This window comes from Galeopterus variegatus, unplaced genomic scaffold (genome assembly GCF_000696425.1).
Source record: "Galeopterus variegatus unplaced genomic scaffold, G_variegatus-3.0.2 Scaffold2792, whole genome shotgun sequence".
NCBI classification, from domain to species: domain Eukaryota; kingdom Metazoa; phylum Chordata; class Mammalia; order Dermoptera; family Cynocephalidae; genus Galeopterus; species Galeopterus variegatus.
In genome coordinates, this window is record NW_007728903.1 from 186,669 (window position 1) to 211,191 (window position 24,523).

General features: G+C 53.3%; 1 protein-coding gene across 1 annotated transcript in view; it reads right to left on the reverse strand.

Annotated features, from left to right (window-relative positions):
* Positions 1–3,700: 3,700 nt before the first annotated feature.
* DHRS3 (dehydrogenase/reductase (SDR family) member 3) overlaps positions 3,701–24,523 on the reverse strand; it is a 22,770-nt gene continuing 1,947 nt past the window's right edge. Inside the window, exons 3-7 of the mRNA XM_008583000.1 lie at positions 11,586–11,729; positions 10,833–10,952; positions 10,260–10,498; positions 5,987–6,112; positions 3,701–4,222 (exon numbers count right to left, since the gene is read on the reverse strand). Of these exons, the coding sequence (XP_008581222.1) occupies positions 4,138–4,222; positions 5,987–6,112; positions 10,260–10,498; positions 10,833–10,952; positions 11,586–11,729 (714 nt within the window). The 3' untranslated portion in view covers positions 3,701–4,137. The remainder of the gene's footprint in view (positions 4,223–5,986; positions 6,113–10,259; positions 10,499–10,832; positions 10,953–11,585; positions 11,730–24,523) is intronic.

Below are 24,523 nucleotides of genomic sequence, written 5' to 3' on the forward strand. Positions count from 1 at the left end.
TGCTGGGAGCAGAGGGCCCCAGGGGGCTGTGAGAGGTGTGGGGTGGGGCTGGAGGGGCAATGGCCCCCAGTCTAGTCTGAGCCACTCTGGTCCTCAGTAACAGCCCCTAGTTTCTGCAAAGATGTGTTTGCAAATGTTTGTCTGTTGAATCACAGCATAACAGCCCCACTCACAGAGAGCTCAGCCCTACTGGGATGCCCCTGAGTGGCGCCAGACCTTCCCACTGTGTCAAGGGACATTTGTCACCTCCTGGCTTTGCCTGAAGCGAGGGGTGTCTATATATTGAAGTCTTCTTCACAGACAGACTGCCGGGCTCCCCTCCTGAATATTGGAGAAGACCCCTTGGGGGGAGAAGTCCCAGATGCACTGGGTGGGGGGTGAAGGCGGGTCTCTCCTCTCCCTGGATGACCCCCTCGTCCACCGCCCACAACTGCTCTCTTCCCTCTGTCCTCATCAGGACTCAGGCAATTGGATTCATTTGTGACCTCACTCCTTTTTGTGGCTCCCATCAGACTGGGACATCCCCAGGGGCAAGGGCTGTCTCCCCCATCAGATGGGGTTCTTGGGGGGAGCTAGGGCCAAGCCACGTGGTCAGCCCAGAGGCTTTCTGTCATCCCGGTCCCTTCCAACCATCAGTTTGGCCTGAGAAGAAGAGAGTCCATTCTCAAAGCACTCTGGGACGGTGGCCACAGGATTCGATTTCTGACCACTTGCCAGGACAAATAGCCTGGTTCCCCTGGAGCAGTGCCAGGATGGAGCTTGGGTCTGGCAACTCCCCGGGCTCGGTGCCCACCTGCAATCTGGTGCTCTTTGGGGATGGGGAGGGACCCAAAGCACGGCAACTGGGACATTTCCCAGGACACAAGTCTTCTTTGCAGGGCTAGCACACACTGCCTGCCCCTCGGGGGTTCGGTGCTTGTCACTCTCCTTTGCTTGGCCAAGCTATGGGACAGAATTAGCTCTCCACTCTCACTCTCAAGGCTCTCCAAGCAGCCAAACCATCCCAGGGAGAGAACAGAATGGGGCCTCCAGGGAATCTGCCCAAGGCTTTCCCCCCTGCTTCCTCTGGGAAAAGGTCCAGAAAAATACTGAACACATCCTGGATGATAGGAAAGGGTTGGGGTGGGACCAGACCCGGCCCTGCCCTGGCATCAGGAGAAGCCCCTGGGACTCTGGGAAGCTAAGAGGTCCCACCGCAGCTAAAACAGCAAGTCGGTTCTCAGTGGGCTCTGGGGAGGACTGGCTGGGCTTGGTCACTCCCAGTGTCCAATCAGACCCCAGGGATCCTTGCTGCATCCCTGGTCTGGAGGCCACATGCAATTTTATAAAAACCTCAGGAATCAAATCCTCTCCAAAATGTTGGCCCGGAGCCAGACCATGAGTGCAGAAATCCATCTGCTGCTCAAAGATGGTCAGAAAAATCAGGGCTTAGCAGACAGGACCCCTTCCTCATCTTCCCCATCTTTCCTACCCCCTGAGATGTGTATCTCCTGGGAAAGCCAGGGACAGGCACCTGCCCTGTGGACTCACAATGTTGTCCAGACACACCAAGGTGGGTGAAAGGTGGGCACAGTCATTCCAGAAGGATCCCTTTAGCAACCCACCTGCCACACACAGTTTGGTGGCACACGTCCTCAAGGACCAGAAGGACAGTGATGGATGTGTCCTGCCTTGCACCTCATCACTTGTCATTGTCTGGTGCTGTAGTAAGCAAGAGGCCTGCAGGTCAGGCAGAGCTGGGCTCAAATTCCAAAACTGGGCAAGCTGTTGTCCTGCCCTGCGCCTGTTTTCTCGCCTCTGAAACGGGCTTCATGATACCCCCTCCCGAAAGGCACCGGGAGGTAAGCGCCGGCAGCTGCCTCCTAAGGGCTCTGCTCAGCGCCTGGGGCGGGCCACTGAGAGCCTCGACGTCCCTGGCTCGTGGCTGGAAGCTACCCATCTACTTCCCTCCATCCCCGGCCTCCATTTCAATTTTTCCTTGTGACATCTTCTTCTGAGGCATGGCAGATTGTATTACAGGTTGAGTATCCCTTATCCAAATTGCCCGGGACTAGAAGTGTTTCAAATTTTGGATTGTTTTTGGATTTTGGAATATCTGCAGAATACACACCCCTAATTTGGAAATCTGCAATGCTCCAGTGAGCATTGCCTTTGAGCATCATGTTGGTTCTCAAAAAGTTTCAGATTCTGGAGCATTTCTGATTTTGGATTTTTGGATTAGGGGTGTTCAATCTGTATAGTTCAAAACGACTGCTCCCCCAGGAGGGATTGTATTTCCTGCTGCATCAGTGGCAGGCTTGACCACGTGACCTGCCCTGACCAATGAAATGTGAGCAGAAGTGACATGCACTGTTACCAGGCAGAAACCTCAGGAGCTAGTGCGTGGTTTGCCAGGTGGGTCCACCCCTGCCAGGGACGTCTCCCAGACGAGGCTATTGTGGCAGCCTGAGTTCCAGAGTGAAGACTACACAGAGCAGAGCTGTAGCCACCCTCGAAGGACAGGTAGCAAGAGTAAGATAGAAAGCTTCAGTGTCAGAAACCATTGAGATTTGGGGGTCCTATCCTGGCTACTGGAAGTCTTTAAAGTGGTCCCTGAGAGCTGTTTTTCGATCTTCAGCTGCTGTTAGGTGGTGTGGATAATTAAGAGTTAAAATGTTGTGCCTTGGGACTGGCAGCCACTGTGTAAGTGCTCAATAAACAGTGGATATAATCATGACGTGGCGTTTCTGCAGACCAGACTGACAAGTGCCTGAGCTGAGTGTCTAATCTTCCAGGTTGGGGGGGTTCACCTTGAGGTTTGTTAAGTACAGACTTTACTCAACTCTCAGGGAAGCTCCTCGATTGAGTCAGAGGCCTGTGACCTTCTCCTGCATCTCCCAGGAACCACTCCCTGCTCCCCTCCTCCCACCCTGTCCATGTCCCCCAACTGCAAGAGCTACGTGGATAAAGTCTATTTATATGAGATTGCATAATCTGCCTCTCCCCCACTGCCCAAGTTAGGCTTATTAATCTTGCTGCAGCAGGGGAGAACGCATACCAGAGGAACCCTGGGGCATCTCTCCACAGGTCTTTGGCTGTAAATGTCCCCATTGATTGAGCCCGTGCCAATCCCTCTGCATCCCAGACCTCTCCCTTCCCCTGCAATCAAATGTGACTGGAGGATCTGCAGAATCCCTTAGCACTGGCCTTGCTGTGATGAGTTGTCACTAAGTGTTTCTTGAGACTCGTGATCCTTTCTCAACCTGATTTTTGGCATCTTGTACCAGAGGCCTTCAGAGCTTTGGCATCTCAGCAACATTTCCCTCTCAGCACCAAGCACATGCTAGGTAGATAGTTGGTACTCCATAAAGACTTGTTCTGCTCTCCTAAGTTGGTGGCCTGGTGGCTGGTGGTGCCATGGTAGGACAGAGTGCAGCTCTAGCTGGGGCAGCTCTCTGCAGACTAGTTCATGATGGTCACAGCAGGGAAGCAAAGTGACCCTCCACCCATGGCTGTTGGGAAGGGCCTGGCAGAGCCTGCAGGGAACCAGGTACCTCTCTCTGCCCCAGGCCTGGGCTCCAATTTCTCTCCTGTTCTCTGCCCACTTCTCTTTTCCTGGCAGCTGCGGACCCTAAGCAGACCAATTCTGTCTCAAAGGATGGGGTTTTGTGGTTAGGCTTGGCCCCCTCCCAACTGCCCACCAAGGATATGAACAAAGGAACTCGTAAAAGCCGTATCTCTTTATTTTTCCTTCCTGCCGTTCAACCAGTTTGTGCAAGCTGAGGATGAGTGGGTTTTGGAGGGGAAGGTGGAGATCTGGGGGCAGACCCTCCTGGAATAGTCTACACACACTGCTGAGGCTGGTTAGACTTGAGAAGCAATTTAACAATAAACTCTACAGAATTAGAAATGTACAAAAGTGTCAAGGCGGCTGCTGGCTGGTTTATTGCCTCCTCACTGGGGTCAGAGTTGCACCCATCAGTCCTGTGCAAAGGTCCTGGAGCTGGCCTGGGAGGCAGCCAGATTCTTCCCTGGGGACAGGAGCAGTCCTGCTCATGCAGCAGAAGTGTGCCAAGGGACAGGCACGTGGGTGTGAGTCCAGGTGCCATGACCCCCTCAGGCTCTGTGGCTCCTCCAGCGTATCTCCGCGTCCTGCCTCTATGTCCGCCCTTTGAAAGTGTTCATGCAGGTGTAGGTTCCTGAGAATCTGTGGATCTCTTCGAGAGCAGCCTGTGGGAGTATGCTGGGGGAACAGGGAGGAAAAGAAGATGATCAGGGGGGAATGGGGTGGGGACCAGAGGCTGGGTCACTGGTGGCAAACAAGATAGAGTAGGAGAGTGATGGTTCAAGAAGTGGCTCTCCAAGCCACCCCCACCCTCCCCTCCCTGGAGGAAGGGCTTTCAAGTATGCTGATAAGCAGCTGTGTACAAGGTGAAGGGTGGGTGGTAGGAGCGGACTTTCAAAGCCACATTCTCAGCATCCTAGTGCCCACAGGTATCTCTGAGATCAATCAACTGCACCTGCCACTTACTCAACAAAGGTTGACTGTGTGGGACTGAGGAGTTAGGTACGTGTGGGTGTCATGTACTCCAGGGAGGAATGCCAGACTCAGCCTCAGGCCTCTCCTCAGTGCAACCCAGAGCCCCTGTGCTTCCCCAGCAAGCCCTGGTATTGTCCTTGCCTGTTTACTTGTTAAGCCTGTGGGTGCCTTTGCGCAGATATTTTATCTCTAATCCCCGGCCCCTAGTACAGGCCCAGCCCAGAGAGGGCCCTCTGTTGAATCAAACTGAAGGGCTCTGGCTCACTCTAGGTTCTCTGCTGCCAGAGCAATCTGGAAGGCTTCCTGGGGTTGGTGGCACTAGAGACGAGCATTTAAAGATGTCTGTCAGGGAAGGTGAAAAGGGCGCAGCACAGGGAATAGGGAGGAGGCGACCTCTGCTTCCTACGGGAGAGTAGTGGAGGATAGGACAGGAAAAGCTGGCTGGGGTGGAGAGTGCTGAGATGCTCTAGACAAATTAAGTTTTTTTCTAGAATGTTCTGGAAGGCTTCTAAGATGCTCCCCCAAGGTGCAGAGAGGCAGCCCAGCCCCTGCTGTCCTAGGGTCTCACTGAGGCAGCCAAGAAGCATCTCAGACTGATAGTTGGGATGGGCTGAGGGAGGCCAGATGTGGTCTGAATGCCCCCACTTGCCCTTTGGCAAAGAAAAGGCTGACTGACATTGTCCCCTCAGGTTCAAAGTTTCTGCCCATGGCTGGAGCAGCTCCTCAGCCAGTGCCCACTGTGTCCACAGCAGCCAGAGGGGAACCCGGTTTTTCTGGGAGTTACTGTCCAATAAAAGTGGGGGCCCACATGGCACTTGGGTGCTTCACTTTCTAAAAAGGCCTTCCAGGTCAGAAGGGGTCAATCAGGTAGGGCTGGGGGCTGGGGATGGCCACAACCCCAGAGGAGCAAAGAGCTCACGGTCACTTGCAATTCCAGGGATGAAGATCTCCCTGCTGTAGTAAGAGACCGATGAAAACTGCTTCCATGGCCCCTGTAATGGCCCCTTCAGTGTGGGGCTGGGATAGGAAGGCTTTGCTGCCCAAACTCTGGCAAGTTCTAGAGGAATATGATTCCGTGCAAATTCTGGAGGAGGCCTACTTCCTCTATGAAGCCTACCTCCCCGAGGTGGTCTGCCCTGGTAAATTCCACCTACTGGGACTAGGACAGTTCTCTGAATTCTGAGTCTTTGGCATGGAGATCTGTGCTTCCAACTAGATTAAACTTCCTGAGAGCTGGGGCTATGTCTTACAGCCACTAGGACAGTGGTTCGCAAAGTACAGCCCAGGAACCCTTGCGGGGGGTCCCTTCAGGGGTCTGTGAGGTCAAATGTCTTAGTATTATTACAAAAATACTGCTCGATCTCATGCCCGTGGCAGACGTGACTAATCAATCACACGAGCTTTCTCCCACCCCTGGGGAAGTGGTGGGCCTGAGCCTGGCACCGAGGTTCTCCCCAAGCCCGGTACCTCTTCAGGATAATGAGGGCGTGCATCGTCCACGGGAGCAGCAGGAGGGCCTGATTGAGCTGCACGGCTTCCACTGTCCTCCGGGCCACCGTCTCCGGCTTCAGCGGAGGGAAGAGGTTGGGAAACCTGGATGTGGGAAGAGACACAGTGGGTTTCTCCTAGAGAAGCACGTGCTTCCGCCAGGACCCCTTCTCTAAAACCCTCTGGGGCTCTGAGCGCACGTGGGCTCTCCTGACCCCTGGCACGATCGGCGCCCTGCCCGTTGCTGTGCCCCTCTTCCCTACTCACTCTGCTCCCGCAGTCCTGGCCAATCTTTTTCTGCTTGTCGTGTTACACTCTTCCCTGTGGGCTTTTTGCCAGCTGTCCCAGTGGCTGGGCTCACTCCTCCTGGCTCCTCCTCTGGGAGGCGGCTCGGCCCAGTCCACCCAAGTGGCCTCCGACCTCATGCCCCTGCAAATTTCCTTGACCACATTGGCTACATCTAAAATGGCCTTTCTTGTTTGGTTGTTTCCTTGTTAATGCACTGTCTCCCCCATCAGACTATGTGTTCCATGAGGGCAGAGGCCTGGTTGGTCTTGCTCCCTGGTGTATCCCCAGCATTTAGCACAGTGTCTGGTATGTAGTAGGTGCTCAATAAATCCCTGCTGAATGGATGGACACGGAATGATTTTTTTTTTTTTTTTTGCTGTTCCCCAAACGTGTCTTGCTCATCCTCCCTGGAGGCAGGGACCCTGCCGGGAATGCCCTTCTCTAACCAGCTTGCTGATTCAGTGACTCATTGGGTGATTGATCAATTGACTGATTGATTCATTCATTTGAACATTACACAGTGCTTTTCATGGGATTTCACAAATGAATGAATGAGTAAGCAAACATCAGGGGCTCCTCATGCCTATTTAGAGGCATCTTACCCTAGACCCATACAATGATGATGTTCCCTAAGTGCCAGGCCTGCACATTAATTATTCTCCCAATTTACAGATAAGCAAACTGAGTCTCCAGTGAGTCAGTGGGCACTACAGATACAAGCCAGGCCAATGCTGTATTGCCTTTGCTCACTGCTCTTTCTGTCCCTCCTGGGCCTGGAGGTGCAGGGCTGATGCTGCTGGCTCTGACCCCAATCCCTCAAAGGGCTTGTGATCCGCTCTGGCACCAGGAAGATTAAGGGTGATGAGTCACCCGGTCTGATGTCATTCCTGAGGAACAGACGACTTTTGGATTCCCAGCAGAGGCTTGCTTCAGAGGGCCCATGGACCTCACCCCCTGCCATGTACTTCCTCTGCTATCACGATGGTGATTCTAAGAGGCCCACAGCCCTGCAGTCCAAAGGCCAGCCTGCGGGGTTCTGCAGAGAAGAGTGCATGACGCAGCTCACTGATCTTGGAATGCTATAGATGTGGCGGACAGTTTGGCTTCTCTAGCCACCATCTGTGGCCAGCCCTGTTTCTTGGGGAAGGGAAGATAGGACAGGTAGACGAAGTTCCATGGGCTTGGGGGGTGTCCTTCCAGGTAAGACCCTTGCAGGAGAACTCAACAGAGGAAGCCTCAAGCACTTCTGCTGGAGGGATTTTTCTCCTTTCTCTCCACGGTGGGTGGGATGGGTATATGGGGAACTGGCAGAGCTATTAACTTCCATGGAGGCAGCACAAACTCATGGAAAAAGCCTGCTCAGCTTGCCAATTTCAGCTGTGTGGCCTTGGGCAAGTAACTTTGCTTCTCTGGGCCTCATTCCCTCATCTGTAAAATGGGGATAAGAGTTCTCTTGAAGGGTTGCAATAACGGCCAAATGCAGCAGCGTCTGTTAAGTGTCTGGTGGTGTGGCCGGAACAAAGAAGAGGCTCAAAAAATAGTGATTTACAAACAACGGCACCCACCAACGTGGCCAGTCTGGCTGGGAAACCCATCGAGTTTGTCCTAAATATGTCTCCCACCTTTAACCCTGGGAAGCTGCTAAGCACAGATGCAGAGGAAACCAGCACTTTTATTCATTTTTTTTTCTTTCCAGAAATAGGAGTGGGTTAAGCACTGATCTTCTTTGTGTCACTCTTCTGGCCAAGCCCTCTGGGCTCACCTGCACAACCACAGGTAACTAACACTCACCTAGTGCTCACTACTGGCCAGGCACGGCTAGTCGATTTACACACAGGGGCCCATCCAACCTGTGAAGTAGCGGGAACTATTATTAATCCCTTTTTATAGATGCGAAAACTAAGGCACAGAAAAGTTATGTAACTTGCCCAAAGTCACACAGAGCTTGGATTTAAGCCCAGGCAGTTTGGATCCACACACTGAACCACTATGGAAAAACGACTCAGGAAACCTTAAACTTTCTTCTCAAAGTGGTGGAGAGAAAACTATAATAGCAGGTGAAATAGACACACGAATGTGATGTCTGTGAACATCCTTCCCACTTCTGGGCTCAGAGCACCCAATTAAAACTATGGATTGCCACTGATGCACTTATGTCCAATATGCATTTATTGAGCACCTCTTGTATACTCAGATGAAAAGAAACCAAGTTATCACGGAGAGGAAAGCCAACATGGACCATTAATAGTCATTAGTCCAGCCTCCTCTAAATTCAGAATTTATGATAATTTGCTCACAAGCCAGGTGGAAATATACACTTCTGTGACAAACACTGAAGATATGGTCTGCTAGGAAAATTAATAACGTATGTATTTATAAAGATGTTTATTGTTAGTAAAAATAATTACAGCAGCAGCTCTTCACTGAGCATCAAGTGTGTCCTGAGCTTTGCACTAGATGTGTTACACATATTATTTCTTTTTTTTTTTTTTTTTCCTTTTTGTCTTTCTTCGTGACTGGCAACGGACTGCAACCCTCAGTGTCGCGCCCGTACTGGACCGGGACCGGCAACGGGATTGCAACCCTCGGTGTTGCGCCCGCACCTTGCTCAGCCAGTGAGCGGCCGGTCTGTATGTGGGATCCGAACCCTCGGCGGGAGCGCCACCGCACCCAAGCGGTGCACTGCAGCAGTGTGCCACCGGGCCGGCCCTACACATATTATTTCTAATTCACCCAATAATCCTACAAGGAAAATATTATTTCCACTGTTTTACAGATAAGCAAAGTAAAGCTCAGAGAGGTAACAAACCTAGCCCCAAGTTTCCCAACTGAAGAGTAGCTGAGGTGTGATTCAAAACCAGGTATTTTTGATTCTTGATCACCGTAGCCACACTGTCCCTACTAATAATAACTAAGGCGCACTGGGCGATTCCCACGTGGCATGCACGATGCAAAACTGTGTCATTTAATTCTCATGATGACCCTTCCCTGTCACCTGGAAGAAGCTGAAGCATATAATTCAGAAGCATCATATGCTGGATTTCAAAAAACAAGGGGAAACCATTTTTGGATAAACGAAATTCCCAGATTTCATTTATCTATAACCTTATGGCTCCACATGACCGCACATCACTATAGCGCTGTTTATAGGGTATTTAATACATAGCACATAGTGTTCTGTGCCAGATCCCACTTTTTTATCCTCGCCACAGAGCCTAAGACATAGACATTGTCGTCGCCCCATTTTACAGATCAGCAAGGAAGGCCCGTGCAGTCACTAATTGGACCCCACACCACAGCTACAGGGTAGTCGCCACCCCAGTGCCTGATTCCCAGGCATGAGCTCTAAAGCAGAGGTCTCCACTCCCCTTGGTTTAATCAGTTTGGGGGAGGAGTGGTTGGGCCTCAGCATTTCTTTAAATTGAGCTTGAATTTGCATATAACAAAAGTCATAAATCTTACGTGTACACCTTGATTAACTTTCTCCCGTTTAACCACCACCCAGATCAAAAAGAGAGAACTTTTCTAAAAGCCTAGAGAGTTCCCTCGGGCTCCCTCTCAGGATATATGCCCACCCCTCCAGGCTGATTTCTGTGTCCATTGCCCAGTTGTGCCTGTTCTAGAACTTCGCACAGAGTCCTGCAGAAGGTGCTCTTTCCTCTCTGTCTTCTTTCGCTCTGAGTAATGTAATGTGTCTGAAACTCAGCCTTGCTGCTCAGGTATCAGCACGCTGTCCTCTTTTTATTGCTGGGCAGTATTCCACTTGGTGCATTTAGCACTGGTATTCGGTACAGCTCCCTGAACTGAGAAGCGGGACCCTAACCCACTGCCTTGCAGATGGAAAATCAGATATGACAGCGCCAAGCCAAAGTAAAGAGCTTCTGGGGTATTTTTATACTGTAGCTGTCCCTGTGCAGTTGACCGGCTGGGCTCGGCTTGAGGGAGGCCAGTCCCCATCACTGACCTGACCCTCATGCCCTGGAACATCTCAGTGCTGGTGTGGAAGGGCAGGACGGTGGTGGCGCTGACGCCCGGACAGTCCAGCAGCCCCAGGGTCAGGCTCTCCATGAAGGCGAAGGCTGATGCTTTGGACGTGCAGTAGTCGATGGCGCCGGGGATGGCGGACAGCGCCAGCACAGAGTTGAGGCACACGATGTGGCCGTTCTGCAGCTCTAGCATGCGTGGCAAGAAGGCCTTGGTGGTCTGAGGGCAAATGGGGGTCAGTGAGGAGCGGCCGCAGCTTTGCCAACCCTCTACCCCTCTCTCAGAGAGAACAGCCCACCCTGGACACACAGGCTACTCCAGGACTGAGCCCTCCTGCGAGGGTGAGGCCCAGGGCTCCCAACTGCAGGACACGGAGCACACGTTCCAGAAAGTCCGATGGCTCCTAAGGGCAGTCATCCCTCTTGTCCAGCCACCTTGTCCTGGGACATCCCCACTGGCCTGAGCCCAAGCCCTGGGGTGCCTCTCCCTCCACCTGCACCCAGCGGGCTCCCTGCCACACCCAGGGCTGGCCCAGGCCCAGGACGGCCCTTACCCAGAACTGGCCCAGGGTGTTGATGTGCTGGGACTTGAGGAGGGCATCATCGTCACTGTCCATCAGGCTCTTCCCATGGACCACGGCGGCGTTGTTCACCAGGATGGTGATGTCACCCACCTGCGGGTGAGAGGGGGCCGCAGGCCTGTGAGGGCGGCCAGCCCTGGTGGCCTACACCTGCAGGGTGTGGTCCTGGCCCACTCCCCCCAGCGCTGGCCATGTGGCCTCGGGGTGCCATGTTGCCTCTCTGAGCATCAATCTTGATCTGTAAGACATGGCTAATGCTATAATAGGGTTGTTCTGAGGGGGAGAAATAATTTATGGCACATAATATACCTGGCAGATTGCACATTTATAATAAATGAAGTTACTGTATGTAAACATAGTTAACATTACCATGTGCCAGATACTTAACAGGGTGTTTTTGTTCTCTTGGAGTTCACTGATATACTCAGTCCAAATAAATGGCTGGAGTCAGAGGGCAATGGGACATTTGCCCCCCAGGATCTTAGAAACCCACAGTCTAAATGTCCAAGGAGATAATAGATAACTACCCCTGTTATAATCGTTCCTAATCCCTGCCCATGGAACTCAGGCCAGCTTCACAGGAGAGTCTCCGAAAGTGCCCTGGACAAAGCCATTCTGCCATAAGCAAGGCTCCCTCCCAGTCCATGGGGGAATGTTCTCTCCGCCTGGCATTACCCTGTATTCAGCCACGCGGAGGACAGACACACCTCCCATCAGGGTACTGACCTTTTCACGGACAGCTTTGGCCGTCTGGTACACCTCCTCCCGGTTGCCCACGTCGCAGATGAAGTAGTGACACTCGGTGCCCATCTGCCGAATCTCCTCCGTCGTCTCCTTCAGGCATTTCTCAGTCCGGCCCCAGAGAACAATCTGGAAGGAGAGAATAACATCACTGCAGCGGTCATTAAGCAAGCCACAGTGATATACTGATTGCCATCAGAAATTCAGTATTTAAAGTAATTTGTCTTTGAATTACTGGCTTCCCTGATTCCACCCAAAGATAAAGCATCCAAAGCAAATTAACAATATAATTTTTAAAAAGGGGACAGAGCTTACTCTTAAGTGAACCAGTAGTTTCTGAGCCCTTTTATGATCAATGAGTGGATGTGTTATTTACAAGTCTTTCTCATATATTCCTTCCAGCGGGATGCCTCCTGCCAGCCCAATCCCAGTTATCCCACATACACAGAAGCAGTAGCAGGAGCTCTTTCTGTATAATGTTCCAGAATGCTCTCAGGTAGGAATCAGCTGGCCTTCTCACCAGTTAGGTCCAGAGCCAGGATTAGAATGGACTGGGAGGTCCTGGCCTAGAGGTGCACAGACACTAAGCCTGGGAAGGAGGCAAGAAAGGTGAGGCTCCTGCTGAGAAGGAAAGGCTGCCTCGCCCAGCAGGTAATTACAGGTAATTACAGCGCAGACTCATTACACCAGGAGGTGACCTTGGCAGGACCAAAACGTGGATTCTTTAAGGGTTTGGACAAATTTATGAATGGCTGGCCCGTGAAAGGATCAGGAGAGAAGCCTGGCTAATTCTCACCTCGACCTACAGGAGGATGACGCACCTCCCCATGACACATTGTTGGTGGGTCCAGAGTGGCCAACAGAGCCCAGGGTCGGGTGACCGGGGGAACAACAACCCTAACTAGGACTCAGCTTCATCAGCACAGAGGGGGAGAGGCTGCAGCCGCCAGCGCTCAGGGCAGGGCAGAGAAAGGAAGGGCTGAAAAGCTTCTGGGGGATTAGTCCACTGGGTTTCTTGTTTGTTTCTTTTCTTTTAAAATTATCAATGAAATTCCCCCTTAAAAAAAAAATAACCCAATGTCTGAAGCCAATAAAAGGAGTAAATTGTATGTCCAACTCCAAAGGCTCCTAACAAGAACAAAACGGCTACTTTGGGAAGGCAAACATTTTATTTTTTTTTTTATTTTTATTTTTTTTGTCTTTTGTCTTTTTCCGTGTCCAGCAACGGATTGCAACCCTCAGTGTTGCCCCCGTACCGGACCGGGGACCGGCAACGGGATCGCAACCCTCGGCGCTGCTCCCGCGCCTCGCTCAGCCAGTGAGCGGGAACCGGTCTGTATGTGGGATCCGAACCCTCGGGCGGGAGCGCCACCGCGCTTCCCAAGCGGCACACCATCCAGTGCACCACCGGGCCGGCCCAAGGCAAACATTTTAAACTTGGGTACAGATGGTGGCTCCAACCACCCAAGTCCAGAATCCAATTGATTTCTCTGTTTTGCTTGGTTCCATGATATAGAGAAAAGTCATACAGATAAGGAGCTGCTAATGGTAACAGTCCATCAGCTGCTTACTTTGAAATCTCAGAACTCTCACTTAAGCAGAAAGGACACAAAACGGGTTTAGCTGGGGGACACACAGATGTTCTGGTGATCTCCAACAGATTTGAGTTTTAAAACTTTAAAAATGTTTTTTTACAATAAAAGTGTTCTCTCTACCCCTAAAACATCTCTGGGAAACCTAGTTTGAAAACCCCACTTGGTTCAACCACTTTATTTATTTTAATTGAAGTCGTGAAATACAGAAATTCTTTTACAAGGGAGGATTCCATCCACTGCTCTCCACGACCACAAAAGTCCATCAGGGCAAACGGACTGCGATTAGGCTCCCGGGGACCATGCTCATTTGCTGAACTAAAAACAGCCCCAGAATGTGGCCCTCCAGGGGAGGCTGGGAGGTGCGATTCATGGAGAAGAAAAAAGACAACCATTTCTTCCATGAAGGCAGTTTGGTGTTGATTTCCTCTACTCCAGGACCCCACTCTTGCCTTGAAGCCATTGTCACCCACCTATCACTAACCCACCCACCTACCATCCATCCATCCATCCATCCATCCATCCATCCATCCATCCATCCATCCATCCATCCATCCATCCATCCATCCATCCATCCATCCATCCATCCATCCATCCATCCATCCATCCATCCATCCATCCATCCATCCATCCATCCATCCATCCATCCATCCATCCATCCATCCATCCATCCATCCATCCATCCATCCATCCATCCATCCATCCATCCATCCATCCATCCATCCATCCATCCATCCATCCATCCATCCATCCATCCATCCATCCATCCATCCATCCATCCATCCATCCATCCATCCATCCATCCATCCATCCATCCATCCATCCATCCATCCATCCATCCATCCATCCATCCATCCATCCATCCATCCATCCATCCATCCATCCATCCATCCATCCATCCAGTTTCTGCATGTCAGTCTGAGGTGAAGGTAATACCTGGCCTCCTTTCTGCTGCTCTGGTCCCTGCCTAACCCATCCCACCTCTGGCTCACATGGGTAACAGGACCACAGGGCTTTCCTGGGGTCTGGCTGGGGCAGAGAGAGGTGCCTCTGGGGACCCTAAGAATTCTGGACATGCCAAAAGAGAGGAAAAGCTTAAAGCTGGGGGGCTTATTGGAAGGTACAGGGGCCCATATGCCTGGGAGGACAAGGGATTGCCTCTGAGGGGTCTGAAGCAGCGGTCCAGGTGGGGTGCCTGTCACCCTGGGAACCCTGGGGTTGCTTCTCGGCACAAACGGGTGTGCACGGGCTTCCATTAGAAGGGGCCTATGTGCTCCCTGGCCCCACATGAATTAACTCTTTCTGGCCCCCTGGTTCTTGGGGAGGGCGAGGAGGGCAGGGGTCTAAAGTTTCCCACAGTCTGACCAGGAAACCTGCAGTCAGGAAACTAGAGATCAGTCCTGACTACTTGGCTGCAAGACCACCCTGAAAAGGGAAGTGGGCCGGGGTAAGGAGATGAGACGAAGGCTTGAGCCCCCTGCCTTCCATGGGGAGGGAAGGACAGCCAGGCAGGGCCCCGAGGTTTGGCCGTTCCCTTTTGAGGGTCTGCTGAGGATGCCCCTGGTGGCTGGGGGGGGGGGTGTCCCACCCTCCCTAGGCACCGTGACAGGTTTGCCTTTCTCCCTCCCTAACCCTCCCCACTCCATTGGGCGGGGATCCCCCTAAGTGCCCCAGTTATGTCTTGCTCATTGTCCTATCCCAGTGCCCGCACGGCATATGACATTTGTTGAACGAATGAATGAAAGTTCCGGGCCACAGGGGGGACAGGTGGGAAGTGGTCAGACCAACTCTCTAGGCTGAGAGTCCACCATCCTCCTTGACTGAGCCATTGAGGGCCCCAGAACCTCTAACACAGGAGTCTACTCGGACCAAGAGTCAGTGAGACCCGGGTCTCCCCAGAGCATGGACGTCATCCTGGGGCTGCACGGGGAGGGAAGAAGGGGAGGGGAAGGGAGGGGAGGAGCCCTGGGAGCTGGAGCCCCCCAGGGGCCGCAGGGCTCAGTCTCAGCCGAGAAGGAGACTCAGGCTGGTGCGTGCCTGCCTCGCTGAGAGTGTCTCTGTGTGTGTGTTTGAGTGTCTCTTTGTGTGTGTGTCTGTGAGTGTCTCCGTGTGTGTCTGTGAATGTCTCTGTGAGTGTCTGTGAGTGTCTCTGAGTGTGTGTCTGTGTCTCCGTGTGTGTCTGTGAGTGTCTCTGTGTGTGTCTGTCTCTGTGTGTCTGTGAGTGTCTTTGTGTGTGTCTGTGTCTCTGTGTGTCTGTGTCTCTGTGTGTCTGTGTCTCTGTGTATGTCTGTGGGTGTCTCTGTGTGTCTGTTGAGTGTCTCTTTGTGTGTGTTTTTGGGTGTCTCTTAGTGTCTCTGTGTGTGTCTGTGAGTGTCTCCGTGTGTGTCTGTGAGTGTCTCTGTGTGTGTCTATGAGTGTCTCTGTGTCTGTGAGTGCCTCCGTGTGTGTCTGTGTCTCTGTGTGTCTGTGAGTGTCTCTGTGTGTCTGTTGAGTGTCTCTTTGTGTGTATTTTTGGGTATCTCTTAGTGTCTCTGTGTGTGTGTGTTTGTGAGTGTCTCTGTGTGTGTATCTGTGGGTGTCTCTGTGTGTGTGTCTGTGGGTGTCTCTGTGTGTCTCTATGTGTGTGTCTGTGAGTATCTCTGTGTGTGTGTCTGTGAGTGTCTCTGTGTGTGTGTCTGTCTCTGTGTGTGTGTCTGTGTCTCTGTGTGTCTGTTGAGAGTCTCTTTGTGTGTGTTTTTGGGTGTCTCTTAGTGTCTCTGTGTGTGTGTCTGTGTGTGTGTCTGTGGGTGTCTCTGTGTGTCTGTGAGTGTGTGTCTATGAGTGTCTCTGTGCGTGTGCCTGTGACAGTGCACGGCTTTGTGTGTTGCTGAATGTTGCCTCAGTTCTTTAGTGGATTTCTGGGGAACTGGGGTGGGCACCTTCGTCTTAGGGATGGCTGTTTCCCTGGTGGCTGGAGGCTGGCCCATGGGATGGTAGAGCGGGAGAGACTGGAGTGGACAGAAACGGGACTCTTTGGTGGGCAGGTGCTGCCGGGGTTGAGCTGCTCCAGCCACTGTCCCTGCCTGGCCCCCCTCAGTCCCCTGCCCAGACTCCTCTGGGGAATCTGAGTCACTCACCAGGAAACTGGCAGGTACAGCTCAGCAGGCCCGCCCAGATGGCTCCTGCCTAGAATCACCTGGGGGTGACCCAGCCAGCTGACAGGACAAGAGTCCTGCCCAGTACCAAACGGCAGGAGCAGGAGCCTGAAGGAGCCCAGGGAGCGGGCAGAGTTACGAGTCCTTGGAACCCAACACGGGTTCCTCTTGGTGAACTCCCAAGACAGGAGCAGCTGGGCAGGGTCTGCGGCGGGATTTACTCCTAAGCTGGGTTTATAAAATAAGGGCTTGACACCTCCTAGCCTCCGCTCCCCTCCAGGGCAATGGCTAGCTTCTGTCCCCTTCCCCCTCCTTGTGACTGGCGAGGAGGAGGGATGCAGGGAAGGACCTCTAGCCTCCGGGGCGCTGGGTCCCCACTGGCTGCCCCGCCCGGCCAGGCCTCCTGTGACAGGCCGGCTGGCTCCTGCCTCCTCCCCCAGAGCCGCAGACCTGGCAGCTGCAGCCAGCCTGAAGCCCTCGCAGCCGGCCGCATCTAAGGCTGCTATTATCCACTTTTCATAGAGGAGGAAACTGAGGCCTGAAGGAGTTTAGTAACTCACCCACAGTCACACTCATAGTGGGTCGTTGAGGCAGGATTTGAACCCAGGGCCCTTGTCCTCTGCAGATGTACCCGCGAACCTCCAAGCATGGAGGGATAGTCTGAGCCTTAAGAAATCTGCTCCCAAAATCCCATACGTCCCAGCAGCACCCAGTGTTCATTCCCACCCAGACACCCCTCCCATGCTTTATCTCATTCAGTGTCCACAACAGCCCCATCCAGCCACCTGCCAGGACCACATGAGATCCCATTATGGGCTGGGTGCTGTGCCCAGTGCTGGGGATCCAACAGAGAACAGAACAGACGTGGTCCCTGCCTCAGGGAGCCCATGTTCCAGTGGAGAAAGAGAGAAGGAACGAGAAAACAGTTGGTCACAAGTTATAGTATGTGGGATAAAGAATAAACCAGGGAATCTCATTTAAATTAGGGGATGTAGGAGGAAGCCATATTATGCCCATTTTATAGATAAGGAAACTGCAGCTCAGAGAGGCTAAGCAACTTGTCTGAGGTCACACAGCAACTCTGACAGAGTTGGGAATTCAACAGAGGTTTTGTCTGGCTCTACAGGCTGCTGGTGATGGCCCCAGTGTCTCCTCTCCTCGGGGGGTCCCGTGGGGATTGAGCACACAGAGGCTGGTGCTCACTAAGTGTTCTGTACGTGTTCTCTTGGTATTTTCTGTGGACAAGAAGAGCAAGAAAATCAGAGCACCGCCCCCTGAGACAGCCTCTTCTGCAGACATTAAAATAACAAGTGAGTCCCGCCATGGAAAAATGCTCAGGGATCTAATGTTCAGGCACAAGGTGTGCAGCGTTATCTAGATAGGATAATCTCGACTCTAAAACCAGAACAGGTTAATGGAAACAAATAGGTTACCTAGGAACAGGGGTGTCTCGGGGTAGATCATGCTGACTGTTGTTTGCTTCCTTATGTTTGTCTGTATAAGGGAAAAATGTCTCTAAAGGGCGAGTACCATTATTTATGATCTTAAAAACAGAAGGCAGGATAAAAGCTTTCCCACAGATCATTCCCAAAATAGGTTATTTACACACGGGGCAGTCAGCACTGTGGGTCTAGTCCCCGCTTGTTTCCCAGCCCCCAGCGTTGTCTCTTTGGGGCTCCCATCCATTGTGAGGTGACTATTTGCATCTCCCTCCCCACTGTTGAGTGAATGAGTAAGACTAAATCTCACCCGTCCTGGGTTCCCAGAGACCCCATCTAGGGCATAGCACAGGCTGTTTCTCTCTGTTTTACATGCCAAGGCTACTTGTGAACTCCTATTCACCCGGCAGCACCCTGTTTGAATGTCCCCCCAGGTTCTGAATCCTCCCTGGCTGCCCCTTCCATCCTCCCACCACCACCGCATTATACAATGGCCAGCAGCTGTGCAGCACTCGCCACAGGCCAGGCCCTGTGCTGAGAACATCGATGTGTTTCCCCATGAATCCTCGCAGCCCCGTGAGGCAGGTGTGTTCACTCTCCCCATGTGATAGGTGAGCCTCGTACAGATAAAGCGGCTTGCCCAGGTCCACACGGCTCACGACAGCAGAGCAGTGGGACTCAGAACTCCCATTCCTCACTGCTAACACTCACCCCCGTTTGCACCTTCCCTAGCACACAGATGCCCATGACCTTGCCAGGTCCTCCAGGGAATCTTATTCATCTCATAGCCCCAGCATCTAGCACAGGCCAAGCACAGAATAGAAGCTCAACTAATGTAGTCACATGGCACTGGCCCCAGGACGCCTCCAGAAAAATCTGCCACCCAGAAGACGCTGAGCACCTCTTCTCCACCTAGCCCAGCCAGCCTTGCTCAGAGGGGCTTGTGGTAATGCCTGAACTTGGCTTTCATTCCTGGAGTTCAGCTGTGGAGCCCCATCCCACCAGTGACATGAGCTGGGTGGTCTCCAGGCGGGTCCGAGGAGGAGCATCTGTTTATAATTGGCAGCCCCGGAAAGATCCAAGTCCCTGGGCAGGTCTTTGGCAGGCCAGCTCATGTCCCACAGGCCCTGCATTTTGGAGCTGGAGCAGTGCTGAGTTGGCTTTGCAGAAGGAAAGGAAATACCCACCAGAGACCCTAAAGCACAGCAGGCTGGGCGGTGAGGAAGGTCAGTTTGGAGGGTGTACAGCCCCCTCCGCTCCCTGCACCTCTAGCGGGAGGGTGTTAATAGAAATCCACCCTTGGGGCCAGAAGAGAACAAGCAAACAAAATTCGGTGTGTTGTATATCCAGAGTTCGAGCAGGGTGCTAAATAGAAGTGGGTGGGTGTGTGCATGTGTGTGGGGGCAGGTGATGTTTGAAACATGGTCACACACACATACTCTTAAAAGCTATAAAAGTCTGTAGTATAGGTTAAAATTTGAATGTTCCCCTCTTTCACATCCCTATTTCCAAAAAGAGAGACCCTATCTCTTGAATAGAGTGGCCTAGAACAGGGGCTCAGGGGCCAGACTGCCTGGGTGCAATTCTTTGATTGATCACTTAGGGGTTACATGAACTTGAAGAACCCACTTAACCTCCATGAATTAAGGCTTAAAGCACCCACTTCGAAGGACGGTTGTAAGGATTAAGCTAGCACAATAAATGCCAGCTACTATTGTTATTATTAACACAGCAAGAGGAACAGATTCCCCTTGCCCGTAGGAGAGTCCCCTACCCTGCAAAACTGGAGTTGTCCGTGTGATGGTCGCTTGAAAGACCCCAGCTGGGGCTCTCTGTCTTACTTCCCCTAGACACAGCCTCAACTGGGGCAGAATCGCAGAATCTAGTGACCTCTCCGTCCCCACCCTTCCAGTTGACTTAGAAGACCCTCCTTTGTCCACACCCTGGGCCTGAGAAGGTAGAGACCAGCCCTCAAAACTGTCCACCTGCAGAGCAGGCTGCAGAATACCCACTGGGAGGAGTTCTTGGGAAGAGAGGTTTTCAAGCTGAGCTCTGAGGAACTGGGGGTTCTAGGGAGGAGTCTCTGGGGCTGCTGAGGGGTGGGGGTCTTGGCAGACATCTCTCCAGGCCTCTTCCCACCCTGCTCTGTCATCTAGAGCAGTGGCACTTTAATTAAGCTTCTACAACAGTCATTTCTACAAAGACTCTGTTGCAAAAAGCAAAGTCTGGATGCTACTGCCCTGGGTCTGCAGCCCTCTCCTCTCCAGCACAGCACTGTTAGGAGGCTTTTGTTCTAGGAATGAACACCAGTTGGATCCCTCTAGCTCTCCCCTACGGGGAGTGCTGGCCTGTGTCACCTTGGACACACCCAACAGGCCTACCAGCCCTTCTTCCAAAAGACAGCCCTGCAGAATCTATTGACAGTGACTGGGCACCGCCTCGTGACACCTCCTTTCCCAGCTGTCTAATCCCTTCCACCTTTTCTCCCAGGAGCCCTGTTTCCAGACTCCACACGCTTCAGCCCACACCCTGTCATGTGGAAGGATGGGGACGGAGAGGTCGCTAGATTCTGCGGTTCTCCCCCAGTCCAGGCTGTGTCTCGGGGGAGCAAGACAGAGCCTCAGCTGGGGTCTTCCAGGCGACCATCACACGGATGACTCCAGTTTTGCGCATAGGGGGATCTTCTACGGGCAAGGGGATCTATTCCTGCTGCCGTGTCGTTAATAATCATAATAACTAAAACGGTAATAAGAGCTAGCACTTATTGTGCATCCTCACACTGGTTACAGGTGTCCCACTGCTGACGCCAGGAGGTCAGAGTTGACAAAACGTCTCTCTGGTAGGCACTTAGGCTAGATTGTTAGATGTCCTTCCTGCTGTCGCACTGCTGAGCGGCTGAAGCAACAGGCAGGACTCTCCCCCGCAGCCCTGCCAACCAGGCTGTCACTGGCCTCGGGCCCCTGTTTTGGCCTGCCGTCAGTGTTTTGGCTACTTCTGTCTCAGCTGTTGGAGACGACTGTTATGACGCTCCTCAAATTAGATCAGCCAGTGGTGTCGCCCTCCCACGAGTCCCTGACCACAACCTGGAGCAGTGCAGAGACTTCCTCCAGGCGGTTGTCCAGCCCAGAACCGGCCCCCTTGGGAGGCACAGGAATGACAGTGAGTGTCAGCAGGCACGCGGCAGTCAGTACCTGGCTGTGCCGGCTGCAGTCTGACACCTGGTCCCCTGACAGCTCTAGGAGGGAAGTGCCACACCCATTTCATACAGAAGAAAACTGAGGCGCAGAGGGCTAGTGATTTACTCAAAGTTACTTAGCTAGTAAGCTGCAGAGCCGGGACCCCAACCTGAGCTGTTGGGTCCTCAAGCCTGTGCCTCACCACTGATTTCACCTGCAGGGGCAAAGTGACCCTGTGAAGCCACATGTCCATCATCCCACAGGCATCACTGAGCACACGCCATAGGGAAGGAGGGAAAGATGCCACCCTGCCCTGGTGTGACACAGTCTTGGTGACCAAGTGGTCACTGAGTGGGTAAGAGTGATGATCCTCACAGGGGCCTTAAGGGGCTGAGGTGGGGCGACTGGTGAGGATGGGAGCTGCTGTCCTAAGCACAGGTCAGCACGCTGCCCAGTGGTCGTGGTCACAGCAGGGAGCATGGGGTGTGCTGGGAGCAACCTTGCTTTCCAAGGGGGCGGGAGGGACAGTGGCGGGCACTCAGCACTGCCACTGCTAACATTTCTTTCATTGTGTACTGGGCTCTGCTCTAGCTCTTAGACTTAGTCCTCATGACTGCCTAGGGTGTGGTATGGTGGGCCGATTTGGGCCCCTCAAGAAGTTATGCCCAAGTCCTAATCTCCAGTACCTGTGAATGTGACCTTATTTGGAAAAAGCGTCCTTGTAGATATAATAAAGTTAAGCATCATGAGGTGAGATCCACCTGGATTAGGGTGGGCCCTAAATCTAATGACTGGTGTCCTTATGAGACACAGAAGAGAGACACACAGAGAAGAGAGTAAGGCCATGTGAAGATGGAGGCAGAGATTGGAGAGATGCAGCCACAAGCCAAGGGATGCCGGGAGCCACCAGAAGCTGGAAGAGCCAGGAAGGGTTCCCCCAGAGCCTCTGGAGAGAGTGGGGCCCTGCCAATACCTTGATTTTGAACTTCCAGCCTCTAGAACTGTAAGAGGATAGAGTTCTGTTGTGTAATTTGTTGACAGTCAGTTTGTGGTACTTTGTTGTGACCATCACAGGAAATGAATCCAGGTGAGTCCTGTTGTCCTCGTTAAAGGATGAGGCCCAGCAAGGCCCAGCCGGTGGCTCTGAGGCTGGGAAGTGGCAGAGCCTGCCGTCCACCCCTGCTACTCAGTGTTGTAAGATGCCAGCTCTCGTTTCCACTGAAGCCCCCTCACTGTCCCACATTAATTGCTTTCTCTCACTCTACACCCAATCCTTCACAGAGCCCTGTCAGTCCAACCTCTACGATCCAGAAGCCAACCCCTTGTCTCCACCTCCACGGTTGCTGCTCTGGGCTGGGTCCCCATCACCCGTCACCTGGACCACAGCAATGGCCCAAGAAGGTCTCCCTGCTCCCACCCTTGCCCAGTGCCCCTGCATCCGTCTATTCTCAACACAGCAGCCAGAGAGATCCTTCTAGAATGTAAGTCAGACCTTTTTCACTCTGCTCACAATGCCTGCTGGCTCCCCATCTCACACAGAGTGAAATCTTGTGTTTACTGCGACTGCAGACCCTTCCTGGTCTGCGCATCTCTGCCCTCAGCTCTTCCCCTCCTAGGCCTTGCTGTCTCTGCTTGCATAATGGCCCAGCCCACTTCTACCTCGGGGCCTTTGCACTGGCTGTTCTGTCCTTTTCCCCCAGTAGCCCACTCCCCAACCCTATCCCTTTGTTTTATTCCTAGATCTCTCCTTTGCCAGCTGCTGAGACCTGCATGTCTCCCCTAGTGATAGACTCTTCATTCCCTGTGGACAGACATAACCCCCTTCAAACTGCCACCTGTCAAGACCCAGTGTTCAGCAACTGCTCAAAACCCAACTGTGACGCTGGGCAGAGTAGAGTGTCCACCACATCCCCAGGTGGGATTCTGGTGAACCTTTTTGGTCCTGGGACCCCTCAGAAAACCCTCCAGGGAAGGCTGACTCTAAGGCAGGGCAGAACAACTGCTCACTCCCAGCCGGAAACCCAAGAGCTGACGTTACTGTTCACAAACATTAACACTAGAGACGGGCCCCAAGGCTGCACCTCTCTCTGTCTGTCCCAGGCCACGCTTGGTGAAATACAAAGATGGAGAAGCTCAGGCCACAGTCAGTGGCTGAAGCTCATGACCTTTGCCCCAGTTCCTCCAACAGGTCCTCCTGGCAGAGAACACCAGGTGACCTCGAGGTGGGGGGCCAAGGAGGAGATGGGGAAGCTAGCATTTACAGACCCCTCTTCAGGCATGGTGCACATCTTCAGCATTTCTGTCCTGTGAAATGAAATTCTAAGTCCAGTGTATGGACGGGGGTCAATAAACACACGAGTAAGTGACTGTATAATATACAGAGGTGGCCAGAAGTGCACAGGAGGGATGCAAAGCTCTGTAGGGGGGATGGAGTGATGACGGGGTGGGAGTGCTATTTGGACAGGGGGGCAGGGAAGTTCTCCGGGATAAGGTAAACTTTGCGCAGAGACCTGTGGGGAGTGAAGGAGGGAGTGATGCAGGCGTCTGGGGGAAGAGCGGTCCAGGCAGCGAGAAGAGCCTGTGCAAAGGCCCTGGGGTGGGAATGAGCTTGATGAGTCAGAGGACAGCAGGAGGCCAGTGCGGCAGAGCCCAGCAGAGACACTAGCCACCACAAGTCTTTCAATTCTACTTGGAGTTGGGAAAGCTCTGACTAGGATTTTGGAACAAGATCTGACTGCGGGAAAGGGAGTTGGGAGCTGGGGTGGGAACCAGGGCAGTGTTGGGGGTGGGGAGCAGGGCGGCATGAGGAGCTGCTGTACAGGCAGGCGGTGTGGCCGCCGGAGGAACTGAGGATCCAAGAAGACCCTGCAGGGTTTGGCTTGAGAAATGGAAGGAGGGGGCTGCCTTTCGCTGAGCCCCAGCACCTCCGTCCCAGGGCAGGTCAGCTTTGGCAAGCCCCAGGTATGGAGGGGGAGAAGGATCTTGACTTAGATCCCCAGGTCCCTTAAGCTTCCAGAACACTCGGCTTAAGCCCAGGGAAGGGGAGGAGAGGCGGTGAGTGAGGAAACAGTTCCAGGTGGCCAGGGCAGCTCCCCTGGAAGAGGGTGCCAGCTGGGGCCGGGCCACCCAGCGACCCACCTAGCGGGGCTGCTGAACACACAGTCACCAATGACAAAGTGGCCGGGCGGCCCCAGCCCTAACGAGCAGCAGCGGCTGGCCGGGCTGGCTCACATGACGGCGTGAGGGGGTGGCAGGAGGAGCCGCGGCCCAAACCTCAGCGGGTCTGGCAGGAGGCTCCAGGAAGTCTTGCAGAAAGTGGGCCCAGGGCGGGCGGAGGGTGGGGGCCCGCGGGGGTCCCGGGAGGTGGTGGGTTGGGGCTGCGGTCCTGGGTGGGGATTAGGCTAAGATCCCATTTGGTGGATGGGAAAGGGGTGGAAAAGGAATGGGAAGGGGTGGGAGGCAGGGAGGGAGGGGGTGGGGGAGAAGGGGATGGGGACTAGGTCGGCCGGGCTGTAGGGGAGGGTGGGGCTGGGGCCGGAGTGCAGATGGGGAAGGGTGGGGGACGGGGGCCCGGGGCTGGGG